The sequence below is a fragment of the Carlito syrichta genome, unplaced genomic scaffold, assembly GCF_000164805.1.
Source record: "Carlito syrichta isolate Samal-C Ts95f unplaced genomic scaffold, Tarsius_syrichta-2.0.1 Scaffold301691, whole genome shotgun sequence".
NCBI lineage: Eukaryota > Metazoa > Chordata > Mammalia > Primates > Tarsiidae > Carlito > Carlito syrichta.
In genome coordinates, this window is record NW_007245787.1 from 127,815 (window position 1) to 150,115 (window position 22,301).

At 35.6% G+C, this 22,301-nt stretch overlaps 1 protein-coding gene across 2 annotated transcripts in view; it reads right to left on the minus strand.

Moving 5' to 3' along the window:
* The window catches only part of FBXL13 (F-box and leucine rich repeat protein 13), a 280,181-nt gene that overhangs the window by 21,957 nt on the left and 235,923 nt on the right, over positions 1 to 22,301 (minus strand). For both annotated transcript variants that reach the window (XM_008055123.1, XM_008055121.2), the window contains one exon: positions 477 to 611. In XM_008055123.1, coding sequence (XP_008053314.1) covers positions 477 to 611 — 135 coding nt within the window. The remainder of the gene's footprint in view (positions 1 to 476; positions 612 to 22,301) is intronic.

A 22,301-nucleotide genomic window follows, 5' to 3' on the forward strand; every position in this document is an offset into this window, starting at 1 on the left:
ACATGTAACTTGTTATGTTTTTGTCCAGGAGAGATGCAAATTATTTCTTTTTGGTAGAAACTGTAACCCCAAGGTTATAGATTTATTGCCTTGAGGGAGGACATTAACCAATTTTAGATTTAACCTAACAATCTTGAATACATTCTTTCATCAGTTCCTATAAATACTAAGTTCATTTAAATGCTCTATGCATTAGCTTTATTATTTTGTTGGCTCTCTTATTAATGAATTAAATAAGTCATTGACACATTTATATTTGAGAAGTAGGTTTCTGACTTTTAGAAAATTCTCCTTTGACCCAAATGAAATAATAAAGCAATTTCCAATTTGGGGTTAGTAAAAAAATCTAATAAATACCTCAACTATGTCAAAGAAAACAAGTTATATGATGAGTCCAGCCTCTGACTGCTTGCCCTGTTTGGGTTCCTTGGCAGTGCTTAAATTTGATATGCCTGAGCTGTGACTCCTTCACATACCTTTGGACAGCCAGCAATGCTGAGAGAAGTGAGGCTAGTGCAAAAAATGGCCAGTGCCTTAATAATCTCATCTGACAGCTGGGAGCAATAAGAGACATCCAAGTGTTCCAAGTTCAATGAGCTTCTGCAGAACGCCTACAAGAAATTCCAAGGTCAGAGATTTTTCTTTTCTTTTTTTAAATCTTTATTCAAGTGTTGTGTACATCCAGAGCCATCTTACCTATAGCAGTTTACTTAGTATACATTTCAGTCACTGAAATACAGATGTTATGTCTTGATGCCAAAAAAGGTTTTTTAAAAACCGCATTACGTCCCAAATGTCTTTACAGCAAATAATATTCACATATCAGCCAAACAGCTTAGTGTTATTCAAATGTCTGCTAACAAAATTTACTTTTCCTTAAGTTAGTACTAATGAAATTTGATTTGAATTGTCGATAATTATTAGAGTTATATTCATACAAATGAGTGGAAGAAAAGAAATCTGGAGGTAAGATTAGATTGTACACCCTCCAGAGTTGACAGTGGAATGTAAGAGACAGAAAATTTCTTGGAGTCAGACAATCCTGAATTTTAATTTCATTTCTACCATTTATTGTCTCTGAAATCTAAGCAAGAAAATTAACCTTTTTGAGCCTGTTTCATCTTCTTTTAATTAAGGAAAGTAGTATCTCCCCTCTAGCATTGTTCTGAAATGCCAAAACATTCATCCAAAATTTCTAGGGCTAGAAAAAGGCCTGAAAGTCATTAGAAATTCTTTTTATATCAATATTTCTTAATTTTCATTCCTACTTTTCAGTAAAAAAAAAAAAAATACCTGAGTGATAAGAATCCATGAGGAAATAATACTTAAAAGTTTACAACACAGCAGTTTGGCAAGAACAAAGTGGTTCACAAAAGTAAACTTAATAGTAATTATAAAAAATTATTAATAAGTGCAGAGGTATAGAAGTTGGAAACCACAGCCAACTCAAGATAACACTTACAAGAAAGTCCCTCCTCCAAATTGTAAGAATCACAACAATCTACATGTACTTAATCATTCTGAAGATTTTGCCTCATTGTAAAGCAGCTCAAATTCTTAGGGTACTAAGTTAGAGACCTCATAAATGATTATTTACCATTAACTTTAGTTATAAGTACTAGATTTGGTGGGTTACCAATAAGACATTTCTTACTATACCATGTGTACAAATTGATGCCCATCAGACTACGTCATTTTTCTCTTGGACCTGAGTGAGGGCTACTGAATCAATTCATGATCATCAGGATGACTTTAGGGAAAAACAACAACAACAACAATGGACTTCTCTCCCACTGCTTATGCCAGTTGTCTCTTGTTTTAGTCCCAAGGAAAATTGAAGGTAACTAGTTAGCCAGCTATTTTCTTTAGCAAGTTAATAGAATAGGGAAAGTTTCCAGAAGATAAGACTATAGGACTGTGGCATCATAGAGTGTGGTCAGAAGCCTGGTTCTGTTACTGTGTGGGTTTTTGAACGTCTCCAAGCCACAGTGTCTCCTCAGATAAAATGGTGATAATAACATCCATATGAAAGCATGGTTGTATGGATTATATAAAATAATATAGGTACCTGTTATGGCTCCTAGTACAAAATGGATTTTCAAGCTATAAAGTTTTATATACAGTGTAATTTGAGTAGCAGCATACAGATTGGTTAGTGGTTGGCACATAGTAAGCACTCCATAAAAGTTAACTAGTGTTTGCTTAGGCAGCATATATACTAAATTTGGAACAACGCAGAGAAGATTAGCTTGGCCCCTGCACAAGGATGGGACACAAATTTATGAAATGTTCCATTTTTCTCTCAGTTAGAAGGAAAAAAATTCAAGGAATCTACTACACAATATGGTGACTATAGTTAATAACAATGTATCATATACTTGAAAAGTACAAAGAAAGATTTTAAATGACCGCAAAAAAATAGTAATAATAAGTATGTGAGGTGATGGATATGTTAAATAGCTTGATTTAGCCATTCCAAAATGTATACATATATCAAAACATCATGTGGCACTCCATAACTATATATAATTTTTGTCAATTAAAAAAAGTTTTAAGTCATTAGAAATAATCAAGTAAATTTAGCTATTATTGAGATTTAGATATGACACCAAAAATAATAAAGATGCCCACTTGTACTGTACTTTGACAAAAAGTAAAAGATATTGGTTATTTTGACCTAAGTCATCTTTTTCTGACCACAACAGCCAACAGTGATTCATTCTTTGATCTCATGCAGAACTTGTCTTTTTCAACTGATTCAGCACTTAGAGTATTTGGCTCATTCCTGTATTGTGACTAACTTTTCATGGAAATCCATCTTGTCTAGCAACTAAGTCATGGCAAAAATTAGAAGGGGCAGTTTGTTGGGAGATAGCTTGCGATCTGTCACTAGGAATAATCAAGCATGGGGCGCATGGCCAGGTGGGTGCAGAAGGAACTCTACCTTTGAATGACTGGAATCAGAAGTCTTGAATTTCAGCTTGGAGATTCAATAAGTTTTACAGTAAGAATGCAATGAGACTCTCATACTGTCTGGAACTCTGCTAGATTTTATATCCCTTTCCCAAGCTTCATATTTACAACACAGTAAATTCTCAGTAAATACTAGTTGGTTGATCAGTCTTTTATAAGTGTCTTTGTGTCTTCAAGTAAACGAATGTCTGTTTTAATAACAAAGAATGTTTATGTTACAAAGAATAGAATAACATTGTTTTCTACTTAGACAATGGATAGAGTTCAAGGAACCAGAAAAAATTTAAAGCAAGAAAGAATATTTAAACTATAAGACTAGCTTTTTGAAAGATAAAACAAACTTTAAAGGGAGATTCAAGGCTATTAGTGTCTGAAAATACACTTCACTAGCATCTGCCAGAGTCTTGGACTGCTTGAATCAGTTATGCTTTGTGCCTTTAAAAAAACAAACAAACTCTAATATTCTTTGAAGCTGAAATTTCTCGGAGGTTTTAAATGAAAAAATAACCTTTTTTTTTCTATGATACACTCATGGTAGCATTTTCATCCATGGAAAATCTGAGGCCTAAAGATTGGTTCAAGGCTTTATGCTAAATCAGGGCAGATCCCCAAACTAAAGTCAGAATTTTTCCTGTCTTTTAATTCATATTATTCCTTGAAAACATACAAGACATATTAAGTACTTAAGTCTGCAGGCATGTTTCAACATAATCACGCATGAAATTCCATTTCCCCCTATAGATAAGATTATTATATGCACTTCTGGCTCTAGAGCTGCACAATTGTACATATATCAGTGCTGTTAATGTTCTTTTTTTGGCAAATGCTACACTAAACTTCTTCCAAGTTAAAACCTTTACATTAAAGATGGAGAAAAAATGCAAAAATTATCAAGTTTGGATCCTCTTCCATGTATCAGACAATTTGACTGTGGGTTAACAATCTGGAAGAAACTTCCATAACTCTTAGCGAGTTAAATCATTTATTTTTGTGTCATCTGAGCTGAATCACAGTGTAGGGGCTTAATGACTACATTCCTAAATTGGGTATGTAGAGGAGACTGGGTTTCACTCACATTTATTGACTGTCACAATAATGTGCTTCTGCCAAAATTCTGATTTAAACCACCTCAACAGATGGCAGCTTCTATCCTTTAAAAAGCTCATTTCATAGTGCTGCTCATAATACCATCTCTTGACTATTTGCCTCATTAGGTCCCGATTAATTCTACTGCCAAGTTTTCCTTTTTTTCCCCCTTCTTTGTTGATAACTCTGGAAAAATGTGCTGTTAAGACCTATTTTCTATAATACAAGCTATTTTTGGCTGTCTCAAAGGCTAAGATACACCTTCTGTAATTTTATGGTATAATCTAAATACAAAACTCTGGTTTCTTGGGCCTCATCTATCCAATGAAATATAGAGTTACACTTCACCAAAGATGGCTTTATTCCCAGTGAGCATTAGAGCAGGTGGGAGTGGTCATGGCCTGGCCACAAAAACCGAACTCTGCAGATCCTGAAGTTGCCCCTCCTGGTGAGACTCCTTATTCCCATCCTCCTTACCAGGGAAACCTGGCTTAGCAAGACTTAGCAAAGGCCAACCTCAGAGAAGCACACTGCTTTTAAATGTGGAGGGTACTCTGTGAGAGGGAAGAGGGGCAAGACCAAGGCTCAGAACAAATATTTTCAGAGATAGTTTCATGACAAAATTCATTACAAAATTATATAGCTATCTAGGGGATAAACATTATCTTCAAACCAGTTCAAATATGGCTTACTCTGTGGTCCTCCCCAATTCTTCCCCAAAAGAAATACCTTTTCCAAATTCCTATAGCTTTTAAATTTTTTTGTCTTTCTTACTTTTATCCTTCTCACTTACTACTTGTATACATGAATGTATTGATTCATATAACTGCTTTTTCTTCGTTGGCTATAGCTTCTTGAGGGCAGACTCCAGATATAACTTATCTTTATGATGCCAACACCTGGCATGCAGAACTAGTTCAAGATGAGAGCATACACAAAAGGAATGAAGAATGCTTCTCAGCACAGGAATAAGGACAATGAGCTCCCATAAGTGGCCCTCAGAATACTAAGTCCAGTCCTTCCTTTTACTCTGTACAACAACTTCCAGAGGTTAAGAGCACAGAGTCCAGGGGTCCAATGGCTTGAGTTCATGTCCTGCCACAATAAGTTCTGTGCATCTGGACAAATTACCTAACCTCTCTATCCCTCATTATTCTCGTCTGAAGCATGGGAATAACATGGTATCTTAGTATGACATCTACTTCATAGAGTTATTGGGGAGATTAAGTGAGTTACTATGAATAAAGTCATTGAATAGTGCCTTGCACATAGTTATCTAACAGTTGATAATAGTTACTACTACTGCTGCTGCTGCTACTGCTACTGCTATTCCTACTACTAAATAGTAGCTAGTAGCTTTGTATTCATTGCTTCTCTATGGCTCTGATTCCAAATTGTAAAGCCATGAGCACAGTAGTAAAAATATTTTCAGCATAAAAGGGGGACCACCAAAAAAATAGAATTTATTTATAAAAAATTGTGCATTTATTCTTACATGTTAAAATTTCAGTTGCCTTCAAAGTACTCTCTGTTTGATGCAATACATCTATTAGGATGCTTTTTCCACTGCTCAAGATGGTTTTTGGACTCATCAATTTTCATTCCTTTTAGTGCTTCTGCCATTTTTTGTTTCACCTTTTCCACATCAGCAAAATGTTTCCCTTTGAGGACTTTTTTGCATCCAGAGAAATAAAAAAAAGTTGCTCTGGGTGAGTTTGGGTGAATAAGGAGGGTGGGGCATGGGGATCATCATTGTTCAAAAACTACTGAACAGTCAGTGTGGTTTGATCAGATGTATTGTCATGATGAAGAAACAATCACCTGCATGCCACAACTTGAGATGTTTCTTCCGTAAATCATGATGCAACCTTATTGAGTTTTTATCTTTGGTTAACCATCTGATCTGAAGGAACAAATTCTGAGTGTGCTGCAAGGGGCCTGCCCTTCAAAAACAATTCTGGGGTTTTTTTATGTCCCCCCCTTGTATACTTTCAATACATGTATATCAATACACTTTGTAAATTATATAGAGTACAACTGTTCAAATATATATTATGTGTTACAAACATATAAAACCAAATAAACTGTATGAGATAAAAATAATTCTAAATAAGAGTTCTAGATGTTCTAATATTTTCTCATCACACCAAAATAGGTCGTCTTGCCCATTTGCTAAATCGCTTTCTCTAGAGACACCTACTCTGCAGCATATCTTTGGTTGTCAGTAAATCTTGATGGCATACTGGCTGCAAAGATCCTAAGCATATGGTAAAAATAAGGGGATAATTTTTAAAATATAAAAATATATTTTAAAGGTGACAGGTGCATAAAAATAAGACAGATGGGACAAAATTAAAGAATAGAAGGGTGTAAGCAGTGAAAAAGAATGTATACTGGAAAAACCAAAAAGAAAGATGACCAGGAAAAGACCAAAGTAAAATATCTTTGGATCATAGTTGGTAATTAAAATGTGTTGGGAAACATTCCAGAGCAATTTCAGGTTTTAGATTTTATCTCCAAAATAAAAATAAGCCAGTGTTGGACTACCCAAAGGGCAATCAGGTATTTTTCTTGTGGCCTGTGGCATAACCCACACAGTTTCCATCATTTCTTTTAGATAAGAAAAAATAAATAAGTAAATGAGTGCTAAGTGACGCAATTACCTGGGACTCCTCCAGAGACTTGTGGAACATGAAGGGCAGGGAAATTTCTTAAGCTATAATAATTAGCCTGAAAGAGTTGATGGGTTTCTATGTGCAGAACCAGTCACCTCACTTTTTATTCTTATTCTTTCCCAAGAAAATGGCAACTCAGAACTTTTACTCTAAGGACAAAGTCACAACATCCTATGACCTCTTTCATTTATGAATCTCTAAGAAATAATGACTTCATGAACTATCAATACTGCTTGACGTCCCATTTTGGGACAGAATAGAGTAAGTGATGATCTAATCAAGGGAGGCTACCAGGTTAGTGGAAAAACCCAGAGCCTGGAATCTGAAGTTGTATCTATGTGATTTTGAACAAACCATTTAACCTCAAGTATCTTCATGTATAAGAGGAGAATGAAAATACCTGTCTACTTATTTCATGGGCTTATTGGAAAATGGAAAGAAAATGTTTACTCTGAAAGCATTTAGTGGACATAACACCTTGGCTTTGACTGTCAACAGTGAACCAGAGAGATCCTGGAATAAACCCATCTGCTACTTTAAGACCTGGAAATACCACATTTGATGTGATGAAGGCTTTAGGATGAGGAAATATAATGAGCAAAATTTAACTGGAATTGATAGAAAGGGTTATTAGAAATCATAACACAGAGAAGTCATAACTCCTGTGAGAAGCACTCAGTTCACATCAATGAACAAAGCCCAGTCATGTCACATAGAAGATTGATCAAAAGCACTTGGTAAGAGTAAAGGAATTGTTTTTCATATATAAAATGTGATGGGTACATAAAAAGAAGACAGACTGGTCACTTAGGTTTAAGAAGCAAAAGAGGCATAAACTCATTCTATTAGTAGGGGAGTAGTGGAATTCTAATGTTTATTTTCTCTGCCTTTTTATTTCTGTCTTCAGATGCTCTGACAGGTTTTATTTAATTTTTGGCAAGTTTCTCTTATGTGGGATAAACTAATGCTCCACAGGCAGCTCAAGAGGTGGGTGAGGGCTCCTATGGACTATCTTTCTTTTAACATATTCTCTTGTAGTTCTGTTCTGTGGATACTCAACATGAAAATAACAGATGTGTATACTCATTTAGCAATTTCAGCAGTGCTTCAGTTGTCTGAGAGTAGTTCTCCCCAGTGGTAGTGGGCAAGAAGCCAGGACTGGTGTGGAGTGTTCTCAGCTTCAATTGTTTCTTAGCCAAGAAAACATGGTACCCATGACTCCAGTATCCCTTGGAACTTTACAGGGCTATGGGAATCTGACAAGCTGTCAAATCTCACATCCTTTGAAGTCTAGTAAATTTCGAGTTCTTTTGAACTGCCTCTACAGTTGGAAACACACCAGTGTCAGGAGCAACAGAGAGTACTCAGCTTATTTCTTTTGCTCACAGGCTTTGAAGAAAGAATAATGCCTGGGTATCTTGGCAGGAGTTGATCTGTGACTCCCAGTTGATTCCAGGTGTCTTGTGTCTCCTGTTCTACTACAAAGTTTAGGAAACCATCCTTGGCATAGACAGCCACGCAGCACAGATTTCTGTAGCAAAAATTCTTAATTATTCCAGATTTTGTGGGGGTTGCTTTTTCCACAAGCCACCAGATGTCCCTCCCCTCATTAATTCTATCAGAGGAATTCTTTAGTGTCCTCTTCCAAGACCCTATAAAACAATTCAAAACTGGAAACCCTCTGGAATCATCATCACAGACCATTTAGTCAATTATTTCCTACTGGCAACCTGGAATATTGGATGAGAGGAAAGGCTTTCCTGAGCAGTGTGGCCAAGAGATAAAGGGTCCAAATGTCTGGATGTTCCACCTCCCCCTACAGGAGATTTTGGAGCTGCTGCTGCAACAAAGGCCAACAATTAAAGTCATTTTGGAAAGGAATCCTCTGTTGAAAGCTGTAAACATAACTTTATCCCTGGAGAAGAAGTAGAGTTATTGAAATATCTGCTTTGATAATTCCTGAATTACTTAATCTTGGAAACCAAATAGAAATCAATGTTGATTTTTTTTTTAATTGTTGCTATGTGGAGCCAACACATGTAATCCATCTTTGGCATTATAAGTCAGTATGTGTCAAAGGCTACTGAAATCAATTTTGGATGAGCAGTAAGGGGTGGAGTCTATCAAGTGATGAAAATGATTGATAAGAATCTTACATAAACAAAATTTTATAACTAATTATAAAGTTTATCGGAAAGAGTCACTAGAGACTAATCCAGTTCTTGCTGTTAGGGTACATGAACTTAGTCCTTCTTATACTCTAGAGAGAAATTTCCAGAACAGGCTGGCCATAGGCCATTCTGGGGGAGAAAAACTCTAAAAGGACTGCTATTGAATGAGGTAGGTACTCCTGGGTCTTTCTGACCTGAGTATTCATTTGGATGTTTCACACTAGTTTTAAGAGTTTCAATTCTCTAGTAAAGACAGTCTGGAGTACAAGACTGGGAACTCTGAATTCTAAAGAACTACTTGACTTACTGAACATTCCCGGGTCAGACTGAAAGCCCAATAAACAGTAATGGATCTTGCTCTGCTGTTCTCCCAACTATGATGTAATTTATGATTTGTGTCACATGGCTGCCCATCCCAGTCCCTCATCCTTAATACCTCATTTCTGCCTCCCTTCCTATTTGTAAATCAAGATAAATCTATTACTAAAGGTCAAATTTTTAAAATCAAAAGTTTATAATCTAAGAGAATGAATAATAAGAGGTTAAAGTACATCGAAGATTAAATGAGAGAAACAATATGTTATTTCAAGTGTTTTAGCAGCTAGAGCAAGGATGAGGGTCTCCAAAAAGGGGTCCTAAGAAGAAAGTAAGAAAAGTGTAAGTCCTAGCATCTCTGCTGTTACTTATACCCCATAAACAAAAGTGGTCAGATGCTTTTGTGATCATCAGAGAACATGACATTGATCTGAGTTACATCCTTAGAATTAATCAGTGGTATCATTTATAAGATATTAGCAAACCAGATTGTGAAGAATATAAGCCACAAGCCAGGCAGAAAAGACATAAGAGAGCAGATGAGACTGAGTCACTACCACATACTTGTTATTTCTCTTGTGTAGTTATAAGTTCTACCCACTGTGTGTGGCTTCAGGGTTTTAAAAAGCATACAGCCATCTCCATCAGAGATAGTTTTTCATAATTAATAAAAAATATGAGGGAGCCATGTTTGGATTTGGAGAACAATAGCAATTATCTAAGTGTGATTCTTCTCCTCCTCTCCAAACTATAAACTCTGCAAAGAGAATAAATAAAACTGCATAGGACCTATACAATCATCATTACTAGAATTAAGAGAACAACACAACTTTCAAATAACTTGTAAGCAGAGTGAAAACAAACAAATTCCAGCAGAGCTTTCTTAGTCTGCCTGCAGTTGCCACAAGCCTATGGATAGAGTGGGAGGGGGATGCGTAAAAGACTGTATCATAAGATTGAAGGGGTGAAGAAAACATAAAGGAAACAAAGCACAGAACAAAATTGCTCTCTCTATTGGAAAAATGAGCTTTTTCTGTCTATACTCTTACCACTCTTAATACGTCCAGAATACTTTACTTCTGGCACCGGATGTGTGGGTTCCACCTTCCCCCCTCCCGCCCCGCCACAGATCAATTCTCTGACACCAGCTGGGTGTTCTACAATTTAATTCAGTTCTGACATTTCTGAAGTTAGCATGGACACCACAGACTTAGAGCTCAATTCCAATAGACTGTCCCCCACTTAAGATGCCAATTACAAGTCCCAGGTTGGCACCTGTACTTCTGATGAACCAGCTATAAATTGGGGTTACTATAACCACCTCTTTGAATTCAATAATTTGTTAGTATAGCTCATAAAACTCAGGAAAACATGTTTATCAGTTTATCACATATTAAAGGATATGATAAAGGATACAGATGAACAGTTGAATGAAGAGGTACATAGGGCAAGGTCTAGAAGGTCCTGAGTGAAGGACGTTCTATGTCTTTAGGGTGCACCACCCTTCTGGCATATGGAAATGTCCACCAACCTGGCAGTTCTCCACACCAGGAATTTTTATGGAGGCTTCATCACATAGGTATGATCAATTATTAACTCAATCTCCAGCCCTTCTTCCCTTCCCAAAACTTGAGGGTAGGGGGTGGGGCTGAAAGTTCCAAGCTTCTAATTATGGCTTGGCCTTTCTGATGACCAACCCCTAACCAAGAACTCACCAAAAGTTATCTCATTAGAACAGAAGATACACCCAGGGAATTCCTAGGAATTAGGAGCTCTGTTCTAGTAATATATATTTCTTATTATAGATCACACACTCACAGGAAGAGAAAGTGTAACAGTAAATGCCAAAATACTGATATTGGTGGTTCACCTTCTTGGTTGTAGAAAAGAACCTGAAAATAAGGGTACTACATACCTCTCAGGCAGCCAAGTAAGATGCAAGAACATTATATTAAATCATATCTTTACCTTCATTGTCCATCCAAGCTATCATCAACAATTCTATAGATTTTGCTAGCTAAGTGCTCTTTAATCCAGTTCCTTCTCTCCAGCCTCATTGTTACTATCTTTGTTTAGGTTGCCATCCTCTCACCCCAGACCATAGCAAAAACCTTTTAACTTATATTCCTACCTTCACTGTTGATAGCTTTCCTTTCTCTCTGATGTCCTTCAATGTAATCCACATTTCTTATTCAAGTGATTTTTTTAACAGATAAACATTCCCTGGCATTCCCATGCTGGATTAGGTGCCTCAACTGAATCCATCCATAGCTTCCTACATGTCTTTATCACAACATAATGACTAAAAGTATCATTTTAAAAGTAGACATTTTATACCCTAACTTATGCTTGCTTGTTTCATGACCTGGGGAAATATTTTCAACCTCTTTGAACCTCCAGTTTGTAAAGTGGAGTTAAAAGTAATAACTACCTCATAACGTAAGTAATTAATAATGGGAAATACAACAGGGCCTGACATGTAGTAGGTGCTAAATTAATGTTAGCTGACCATCTCCACATGGTATTAAATTTTTCTGTTTATAAATCTTTCTAACCCACTAAACCTAGGCTCATCATTTAAAAAATTTATAATAGAGCCGGGCTTAGTAGCTCAGCCTATAATCCCAGCACTTTGGGAGGCTGAGGTGAGTGGATTGCCTGAGCCTGCAGCTTTGAGACCCGCCTGGGCAACTTGGCAAGACCTCATCTCTACAATAAATCAAAAATTAGCCGGGCGTGGTAGCGCGCTGTAGTTTCCACTTCTTGGAAGGCTGAGGCGGAAGGATCGCCGGAGCCCAGCAGGTCGAGGCTGTAATGGCCGGGGAGCGGTCACTGCACTCCAGTCTGGGTGACAGAGTGAGACTCCAACTCAAAAAAAAAAATTCATAATAATGTCTGTTTTCAGAAAGACAGATGATCTATTTCCACTGCATAGAAAATCTAATCCAAATGTTTTCTGTTCAATCACTAAGCAAGATGTCACATTTTCACAAAATTCATCTGAAATGAGACAGTGCATTATCTTACATGAAAGTATAGAATAGACTAATTAATCAGCTAATTTCCAACTCAGTAATTGCAATTATTGTAGTTATGCAAGGAAGCTTAAGAATCTTTCTGGATGGACAAAACCAAAGTACCTGAATATTGGGGCAGCCACAGGCCCACAGGTGTGAGCACAGCCAACTCACTAGGCAGCACTGTAGTGAACACAAAGAGTACTTCCTTATGAGAGTCACAGGGGCAATGCTCACCCACAATGGCTGACTACCTACCCAGCTCACCCACAGATCTCTACTCTTGGCTCCTGAGCCCTCCAGTTCTCTGACTTCATTCCTGGGCTCTCAAGATTTTATTCGGAACCTTCCTCACATTTGTCGTCTCTTTTGAATACTAATGATTCAGACAGCATCAACAGATCAAAAAGGAATGTTCCAGACTTCCAGTTACCAGTCTGTCTTGTAAAGAACTTGGAACGTATCACTCCCATTCTCAAAACAAGAAAAAAGCAGCAAACTGAAAATCAACAACTCCTCTGAAATCTGTCAGATAATTGAGGTCACAGGAAAAATCATCACCCTGAAAACTGGAGAGACAGGCAAATATAGAGAATCAGGGCTTATTAGGAGCAGAAGCCTGCAACTGGAACCAGTGTCAATAGGAGCACTTAAAGGGTAATTGACGAACTGCTGGAGACTGATAATTGACTGGCCTAAGAGAAAAACTCTTGGAGGATTAGAGCCCCCACCTTTTCATGAATTTTACCTCCAGGAGGCCCACCAATTTCTCGGGGATCATCAGAGAAAAACTATGAAGTATCATGCTTCCTGCAATGGAGGGGAAAAATAACCATTTTTAAATGCCTGTAGAATATCTGTTCTTATTAACAAAGACCTGCCCTGAAGGGGAACTATTTTACTAGAGCCTAGCCAATGTAGGTTTTACCAGAGTCAAACCAATAAGGAAGAAAGAAAATACTGAACTCCAGCCTCCTCTAGCCTTTCACGTTGAGGAAAGGAGATACCCAACTACTGCCCTAACTAACCTTCCTATCCTGCCTAAGTATGTGAGGGGTGGGAGGGTATGAGAAGCACTTGTAAAGATCATAGTCTGGGGCACAGGCCCACTAAAAGATTTGAGGGCTAATCATAAAAATATCTTCCCCCACACCTTACCACCTCACAAATACAACTCTTGTATAATAATACCTCAGCAAAAAGATTAGTACTCATACAAAATATGCTGTCAGATCACAATGAAATTCAACTCAAAATCAATAACAGAAAGATAGCTGAAAAATACCAAAAGTATTTGGAGATTAAACAACATACTTCTAACTAACAGATGTATTAAAAAAGTAGTCTCAAGATAAATTTTAAAACATTTTGAACTAAATTAAAATTAAATGCAATTTAATAATGTGTAGGATGCACAGAAAACAGCTCTTAGACGGAAATTTATAGCATTGAATTCATAAATCTGAAAAGAAAGACCTAAAATTGCTAATCAAAGCTTATACCAAACTAGAAAAAGGAGAGCAAATTAAATACAAAGTAAGCATTAAAAAGCATTAGTACAAATTAGAACAGAAATTACTGAAATTGAAAACAGGAAAACAATAGAGAAATCAAGTGATAAAAAGTTGGTTCTTTGAAAAGATCAATAAAATCAATAAACTTTTACACAGGAACCAAGAAGAAAAAGAGAGTGAGAGAGAGAGAAGACACAAATTGATACTAGCAATGTAAGCAAGGCCGTGGATTTCATGGACATTAAAAGGATAATAAAGGAATATTATGAACAACTTTATGCTTCCATATGTGATAATCTAGATGGAATGGACCAATTCTTTGAGAGACACAATCCACCAAGACTCATATAAGAAGAAATAATCTGAATATGCCTAATATGTCTATTAAAGAAATTAAATCAATGATTAATAAAATTGCAACACAGAAAGCACTAGGCCCAGATTGTTCCATTGATGAATTCTACTAAACATTTAAGAGAGAAATAATACCATTTGTCTGTTCCAGAAAATAAAAGCAGAGGGAAAACTTCTTAACTCACTCTATGAGTCCTATATTACTCCACTTTCAAAACTACATATAGATGCAAAGAAAATTATCATGAGAGAACAATATCTCTCATGAACGTAAATTCAAAAATTCTTAACAGAATACTAGCAAATCAAATCCAATAATGTATGAAAAGAATTCTATACCATAACCATGTAAAATTTATTCCTGGTAGGCAAGACTGGTTCAAAATTCAAGAATCAATTAATATAACACATCACATCAACAGGCTAAAGAAGAAAAATCATATGATCATATCAATTGATGCAGAAAAAGCATTTGACAAAATTCAACACTCATTCATGATTTAAAAAAAAAAAAAACAACTCACAGCAAACTAGGTATAGAGAGAAATATCCTTAAGTTGATAAAGAACATCTCCAAAAAAATCTGTAGCTAGCCCCACAGTAAATGATTTTCCCTAAAATAGGGAACAAGGCAAAGAAGTTTCCTATTACCACTTTCATTTGACACCATATTGAAAGTACTAACTCAAACAATAAGACAAGAAAAAATAAAGGGTATATACATTGGGATAGAAAAGACAAAACTGCCCTTGTTTGTTGATGATATGATCATTTACATAGAAAACCTTAAAGAATCAACCACAAAACCTCCTAGAACTAATAAGCAATTATATTTTATTGCAGGATACAAAATAAATATGCAACAGGAATATTCCATCTTCCCATTTTGGCCCTGTAGACTTTCTTCCTCCAAGATTTGATCTGTTGTACCCACACATGAGTGGGAGGTAAGAGGGATCAAACAGAGAAGCCTGCATTTGTGATATACTAACACAATGCATACCATGATTAAGATTGTGATAGAGGCAGATATGGACTCAGGCTTAACAAAGATGAAAAACACTTATTTATGGGACTTGAGGACACATATAAGTTGCCCTATGCAAACAGTGTTAATTAAGTGCCTTATTTGGTACATCCATGTGTTAGATATTCTACTAATAATTAATAATTGGGTTGTGGGAAAATATTTTAAAAATCATAATACAAATGAATAACAATGCCTATTTTCTTTTTACCTGGTGTATTTTCTTATACTAGTCCCTAAAATAATAGCAATTAACATTTATGTCATGTTATACAAATTTTAATGCTCTTACATAAATGTGTTTAGTCAATTATAATTTAGGTGCCTCTTAAAAAATTCATCGATACATTCAAAGGAGTGTGAAAATGGGTAAATTAATTCTTCACATAGTATATTCCAAATTATCCCCTTACCATTAGAAGTAATTTGGCTGTTGAGATTACCTGTTTTCAGGGTTTAACTAAATCAAAATAAATTATCAAACTGTTATACTACAAATATTAATTTTTAAAAATTTAATTAGTATATCTTGGTTTATTTTTTACTAAGTAGAATAATAGCAATAGCAAAATGTAATATTCATTACACACATACTCTGTGTCAGGAACCATGCTAAGTACTTAGATGTATTATCTAACTTAATACTCAAAACATGAAGAATATTTTATTATGCTTATTTTTTACAAGTAAGAAATTTAAGGACTAGAGAAAGAAAGTAACTTAGCTAAAGGGACACAGCTTGACAGTCATGATTGTAAACTTCTGTCTGATTCTAGAGTTTATTGTGGATCAAATCTGGTTTGCCACCTGTTTTTATATGGCCCATAAGCTAAGAATGTTTTTTCTATTTTTAAATGGTTTTTAAAAATCAAAAGAAGAATAATATTTTATGAATGTGGAAATTGTATGAACTTCAAATTTTAGTTTCCATAAATAAAGTTTTATTGGAACATAGCCACTCTCCTTTGTTTACATATTGCCTATGGCTGTTTCTATGCTACAGTGGCAAAGTTGAGTAGTTACAACAGAGACCATATGGCCTGCAAAGCCTAAAATGTAAACTACCTGGCCCTTCACTGCAAAACCTTACAGAAAGATTATTTAAAAAAAAAAAAAGGCAACCAGTGATCTAGAGTGCCAACCCCTGTCTGCCTTACAATTGAGGTCACTACTTGAGCAATGAATTGTTGTGAGGCTAAGTGAATTGCTTAAGATCATGTGGCCATATAAGAGCAGAATCAGGATAAAAATGAGGACTTTTGATAGGCAGGCCCTCATTCCTCATATTATATCATTATTTGCTTTGAAGACTGACCATCATTTATTGTTTTTAGCCTAGAAATATGTAATCTTATAACATTCTTTGCATACAATTTGGGTATAATAAATACAACATATGTATATAATCAAATATATACTAAGATATATATATATTCAAGTTACATATAGTGGACATATAGGTAAACATTTACATATATTTGCATGTAAACACAGGTCATCTAACATACTAAAATTTTTAAACATCTAATTTATGCATACCATACATAAGTACACATTTACATTCATATTTACATGTAAACACACATATATGTATACTTTTCACTGTATACTCATGTGTTAGTCCTTGTGGTGCACCGTAATAAAACCTCATTTTCCCCTGGTAATGACCTTCCTTAGCTATCTCAACCTACTAACACTGAAACAATCAGAATTTTTTTTCTACTTGTGAGATTTTTCACTCATAGATATTCTTCATAAAGAAAAAGATATTGACTCTAACACTATCATAGTTGGGGACTTAAATACCCCACTCATGGCCCTAGACAGATCATCAACACAAAAAATCAACAAGGAAACCCAGAACCTCAACATGATGCTTGACCAAATGGACTTAATTGATACCTACAGAACACTCCACCCAAAAACCATGGAATATACATTCTACTCATCACCACATGGAATGTACTCTAAAATTGACACATCATTGGCCATAAATCAAGCATAAACAAATTTCACAAGATTGAAATTCTTCCATACTCCTTCTCAGACCACAGTGGAATAAAAATAAATATGAACACCAACAAATTTCCCCCAAAACACACAAAGACATGGACACTAAACAGCATGATGATAAGCAACTCCTAGGTCAACAGGGAAATCAAAACAGAGATTAAAAGATCCCTGGAAATAAATGAAAATGAAGAAACATCTTACCAAAACCTCTGAAATGCCATGAAAACAGTACTAAGAGGAAAATTCATATATTTACAAACACACATGAAGAAAATGGAAAGATCACAAGTTAACAGCTTAACAAATCACCTAAGGGAGCTGGAAAAGGAGACCACCAAAACCCTAACTTCAGCAGAAGAATCCAGAACACCAAAATAAAAGCCCAAATTAAGGAAATAGAAGACAAAAAGGTAATACAAAAAATCAATGAAACAAAAAGCTGGTTCTTTGAAAGGATAAACAAGATTGATGGCCCTAGCTAGACTGACCAAGAAAAAGAGAGAAAAAGTCCAAATAAACATAATCAGAAATGCAAAAGGTCAAATCACAACTGACCCTGAAGAAATACAAAAGATTATCAGAGACTACTATAGTAGTACCCTTATGTAGAAACAAATATGAAAACCTAAAGGAAATGGAGGACTTTCTGACATCATACAACCTTCCCAAGTTGAAACAAGAAGAAATCGAGACCCTAAATCAACCAATAACAATACAGGAAATTGATTGTCATAAGAAAACTATCTACAAAAAAAGACCTGGATCAGATGGCTTTCCAGCAGAATTCTACAAAACATACAAGGAGGAACTGATACCAATCCTACTGAAAGTATTCCAGGCATTTGAGAAAGATGGAACTCTCCCCAAATCATTTTACGAAGCCATCATCACATTGATACCAAAACCACAGAAAGATCCAACAAAGAAAGAGAACTACAGGCCAATATCCTAGATGAACATTGATTCTAAAATTCTCAACCAGATTTTAGCAAACTGGATTCAACAACACATCTCAAGAATCATCCACCATGACCAAGTAGGCTTCGTTCCTGGGATGCAGGGCTGGTTCAACATTTGTAAAACCGTAAACATAATTAAATATATCAATTGATGTAAAAATGAAAACCACATGATTATATCATTAGATGTGGAAAAACCTTTTGATAAAATCCAGCACCCTTTCTTGATAAAAACTCTCAAACACCTAGGCATAGATGGAGCATACCTCAAAATAGTAAAGGCCATCTATGAGAAACTCACATCCAGCATACTGCTAGGCAGACAGAAATTGCAACCATTTCCCCTGGAAACTGGAACAAGACAGGGTTGCCCATTCTCAACCTCCCTTTCAACATAGTTTTGGAAGTCCTAGCTAGAAGAATCAGACAAGAGAAGGAGCTCAGCGGTATCCAAATAGGAAAAAAGGAAGTCAAGTTATCCCTCTTTGCAGACAATATGATTCTATACCTTGAAAACCCAAGAGAATCTGTAAACCTCCTTGCCCTGATAAAGGACTTTGGTAAAGTCTCAGGGTTTAAAATCAATGTGCAAAAGACAGTCGCATTTCTATACGCCAACAATAAACAGAAACCCAAATAAAAAGAACAGTCCCATTCACAATAGCCCCCCCAAAATGAAATACCTTGGCATCTTCCTAACCAGAGATGTGAAAGACCTTTACAATGAAAACTACAAAACACAGCTCAAAGAAATCAGAGACAACACAAACAAATGGAAAAATATTCCATACTCATACAGATTTAACGCAATACCCATTAAATTGCCAGCAGCATTCTTCTTAGACCTGGAAATGACAATACAGAAAATCATATGAAAACATAAATGACCGTGAATCACCAAAACAATGCTCAGCAAACAAAACAAAACAAAACAAAAAAATAGGAGGTATCACACTCCCAGACTTTAAACTTTATTATAAAGTTACAATAATCAAAACAGCCTGGTACTGGTACAAGAACAGGCATGTAGACCAATGCTACAGGATAGAGATTCCAGAAGCAAAACCTCATTTTCTCAACCAACTCATCTTTGACAAAACCTCCACCACCAATGACTGTAGGGAGGAGAAACTATTCAGTAAATGTTGCTGGGAAAACTGACTGACCACATGAAGAAGATTAAAACAACTCTAAATGGATCAACTCTAAATGGCACCTACCTAGTGCCATACACAAAAAACAACTCTAAATGGATCAAAGATCTAAATGTAAAACCTCAAACTATAAAAACCTTAGAAAATGCAGGAGACACCCTTATGGAAATTGGAACTGGCAACCAATTCCTGATCAAAACCCCAAGCGCCCAAGCCATAAGAGATAAGATAGACAAGTGGGACTTCATCAAACTGACAAGCTTCTGCAAAACCAAAGAAACCATCAAGAGAGCAGAGAGACAGCCCACAGACTGGGAAAAAATATTTGCCAACTGTATGTCTGACAAAGGTCTAACATCTAGGATCTACAAGGTACTCAAATGTGCCAAAAAGAAAAAACAAACAAACAAAATAGCCCCATTACAAAGTGGGCAAAAGATATGAAGAGACACTTCTCAAAAGAAAACATGCAAGCAGCCAACAGATACATAAAAAAATGCTCAGCCTTACTAGTCATCAAAGAAACACAAATTAAAACTACACTGAGTTACCACCTAACTCCAGTCAGGATGGCTATCATCAATAACTCAAAAAACAACAGATGCTGGAGAGGATGCGGGGAAAAGGGAATACTTTTACACTGGTGGGAGTGTATACTAGTACAGCCTCGGTGGAATAGTGTGGCAATTCCTAAAAGATCTAAAAATTGACCTTCCATATATCCCCGCAGTCCTCCTACTGGGAATATACCTGGAAGAACTCAAAGCACTCTATAAAAAAGATACCTGCGCATGTATATTTATTGCAGCATTGTTCTCAGTAGCAAGAACATAGAACCACCATGCTGCCCATCAAAAGAGGACTGGATAAAAAAAAATGTGGTACATATACACAATGGAATATTACACAGCCATAAAGAAGAACAAAATCATGAACTTCACAGCCACTTGGATGAACTGAGAGTCTATAATACTGAGTGATCTTTCACAGAAACAAAGAACTGAGTGTCACATATTCTCACTCATAAGCAGATCTTGAATAATTTTTGTAATACTATAAGAAATGGGTTGGCAGTAGTGGGAAACTGCCAGGAGCGGGGCAGGGAAGTGGGATTGGCAGTAGTGGGAATCTGCCTAGGGAAGGGGGGTGGGGCACACCTTATCAACAAGGGTATCTACATGGTGAAAACTTGTATACCTAACCTTGAATTGTACCCCACAGCTTTAAAATTAAAAAATTAAAAGAAAAAAAGAGAAAAATATACACATTCATTTGTATGACTTTTACATTAATGAATTTATATTATACTTCATTATCAAAAAAGGGAATGAGAAATGCAAACCAGATTAAGAGAGTATAGAAAGCAACCAGAATATTAAGTTTATTCTGTTGATTCTTTCAAAGTAACTTAATAAAGTGGAACTTCCAATATATCTGTACCTTAATACCACATTTAAGCCAATTCCTTTGCCAGACTTGGCAGTCTGTTACTTAACAATTTAGTTAAAATTCTCAAGAAAAAGATTTCCTAAAAAATTCTCCATTATGGCTATATCAACCATCTCCTGCAAAATTTCAAAAGCACCAAATAATTTTAGTATAACATAATCACTGAACATCTATTGTTCTCAGAAAAGAACTAAAGTTGGAAAAGTAATTAAAACCAGATCCTAAATGTCAATACATCTGAGCCTCCAGACACTCAATCCACATGTGCTGTGGTTTCCAGTAAAACATTAAAATGAAGTAATTTTTTATTTTTATTATGTTCATGACTTGCAAAATCTAACCAGGGTAAAAAAATCTTCATTTTTCTCATTAAATGCATTATGTAGTGTGTAAGTTTTCAATGACTTGTGCTAAAAAGAGAATTTCTCCTATAGTTATCTTTTATAAGTAAACTAGAGAGAGAATTCCTGGTAAGTTGTGGATAATCTAAACATCTCAATTTAATCACCTTATTTTACTCCCTGTCCCTCTCTTTTGTAAATCCAGATAAGGATTTATGAGTTTGACTTATATGTCACTATCTCCTCCCCCTTCTTTGTCTGTTACCTTTTGGTACTTAATAATTGGGCTGAAAAGGGCAGGAGTAAGAGTACTACTGCTCAGAAATGTGAACCTTGGAGTATATGAAACTGGTTATAAGCCAGCACACACACACACACACACACACACACACACACACACACACACACACTCAAAAACAGGAAGAAGAGAGAAATAAAGAGTAATGAAAAATAAAAATTACTTTTTTTTACAAACTTGAGTAGAACAGTTAATTTTAAGATCACTGAAAATAAGAACATACAATTTTTTTAACTTTGGTCAACACTCATCTCAAGGAGCATTTTAAAAAATTAATAAGTGATGGATATTAAGAGATTATGTCATCACCATGGCAAGTTTCAATATTTCTGAATGATTTCTGGTTATTGGTGAAATGCAATTGATTACTATATAAAAATATAACCCAATATTAGAAATGTTAACATTTTAACTGTTATATTTTAATAACCTTTGGTCTGTCACCTAATCAAAGACCTTTGGAAAGCTTCACTATACCATATTCATGGATAAAACTTTGTGTAAGTGCATGTTTAACTAGTAAATTAATTGTGGTAGGTAAATCATTTTTTAATCTTAGAGGAGTCTTTGGGCTTTTTCTTCTAGTAGGTTACATACATCTAAATATCTTGTAACCCATTTTGTTATTATAGAGTTATAATTTTGTCCAATATGGAAGTTTCTGGTCTTCCCTGGGATCTTTGTTTTGAAAAATAGTGTTTGTTCTTTTCAACTCTTTATGCTATTGAATATAGTACCAGGCAGATTTCTTAGGGTCTTGTTAGAACATTAATATCCATAGTGTGAAATGGAGGGAAATTGACATTGCTAGATGACACTAATGCCTCTTAAAGGAGATATCTTAATGGTGTTACATTTTCCCCTTAAATATTATTACATTGTTCAGACCCAAGAGACACAGCAAAAATAACTTCAAAAAAACTTTCCCACGACATCCTGTTGTCAATCAAACATT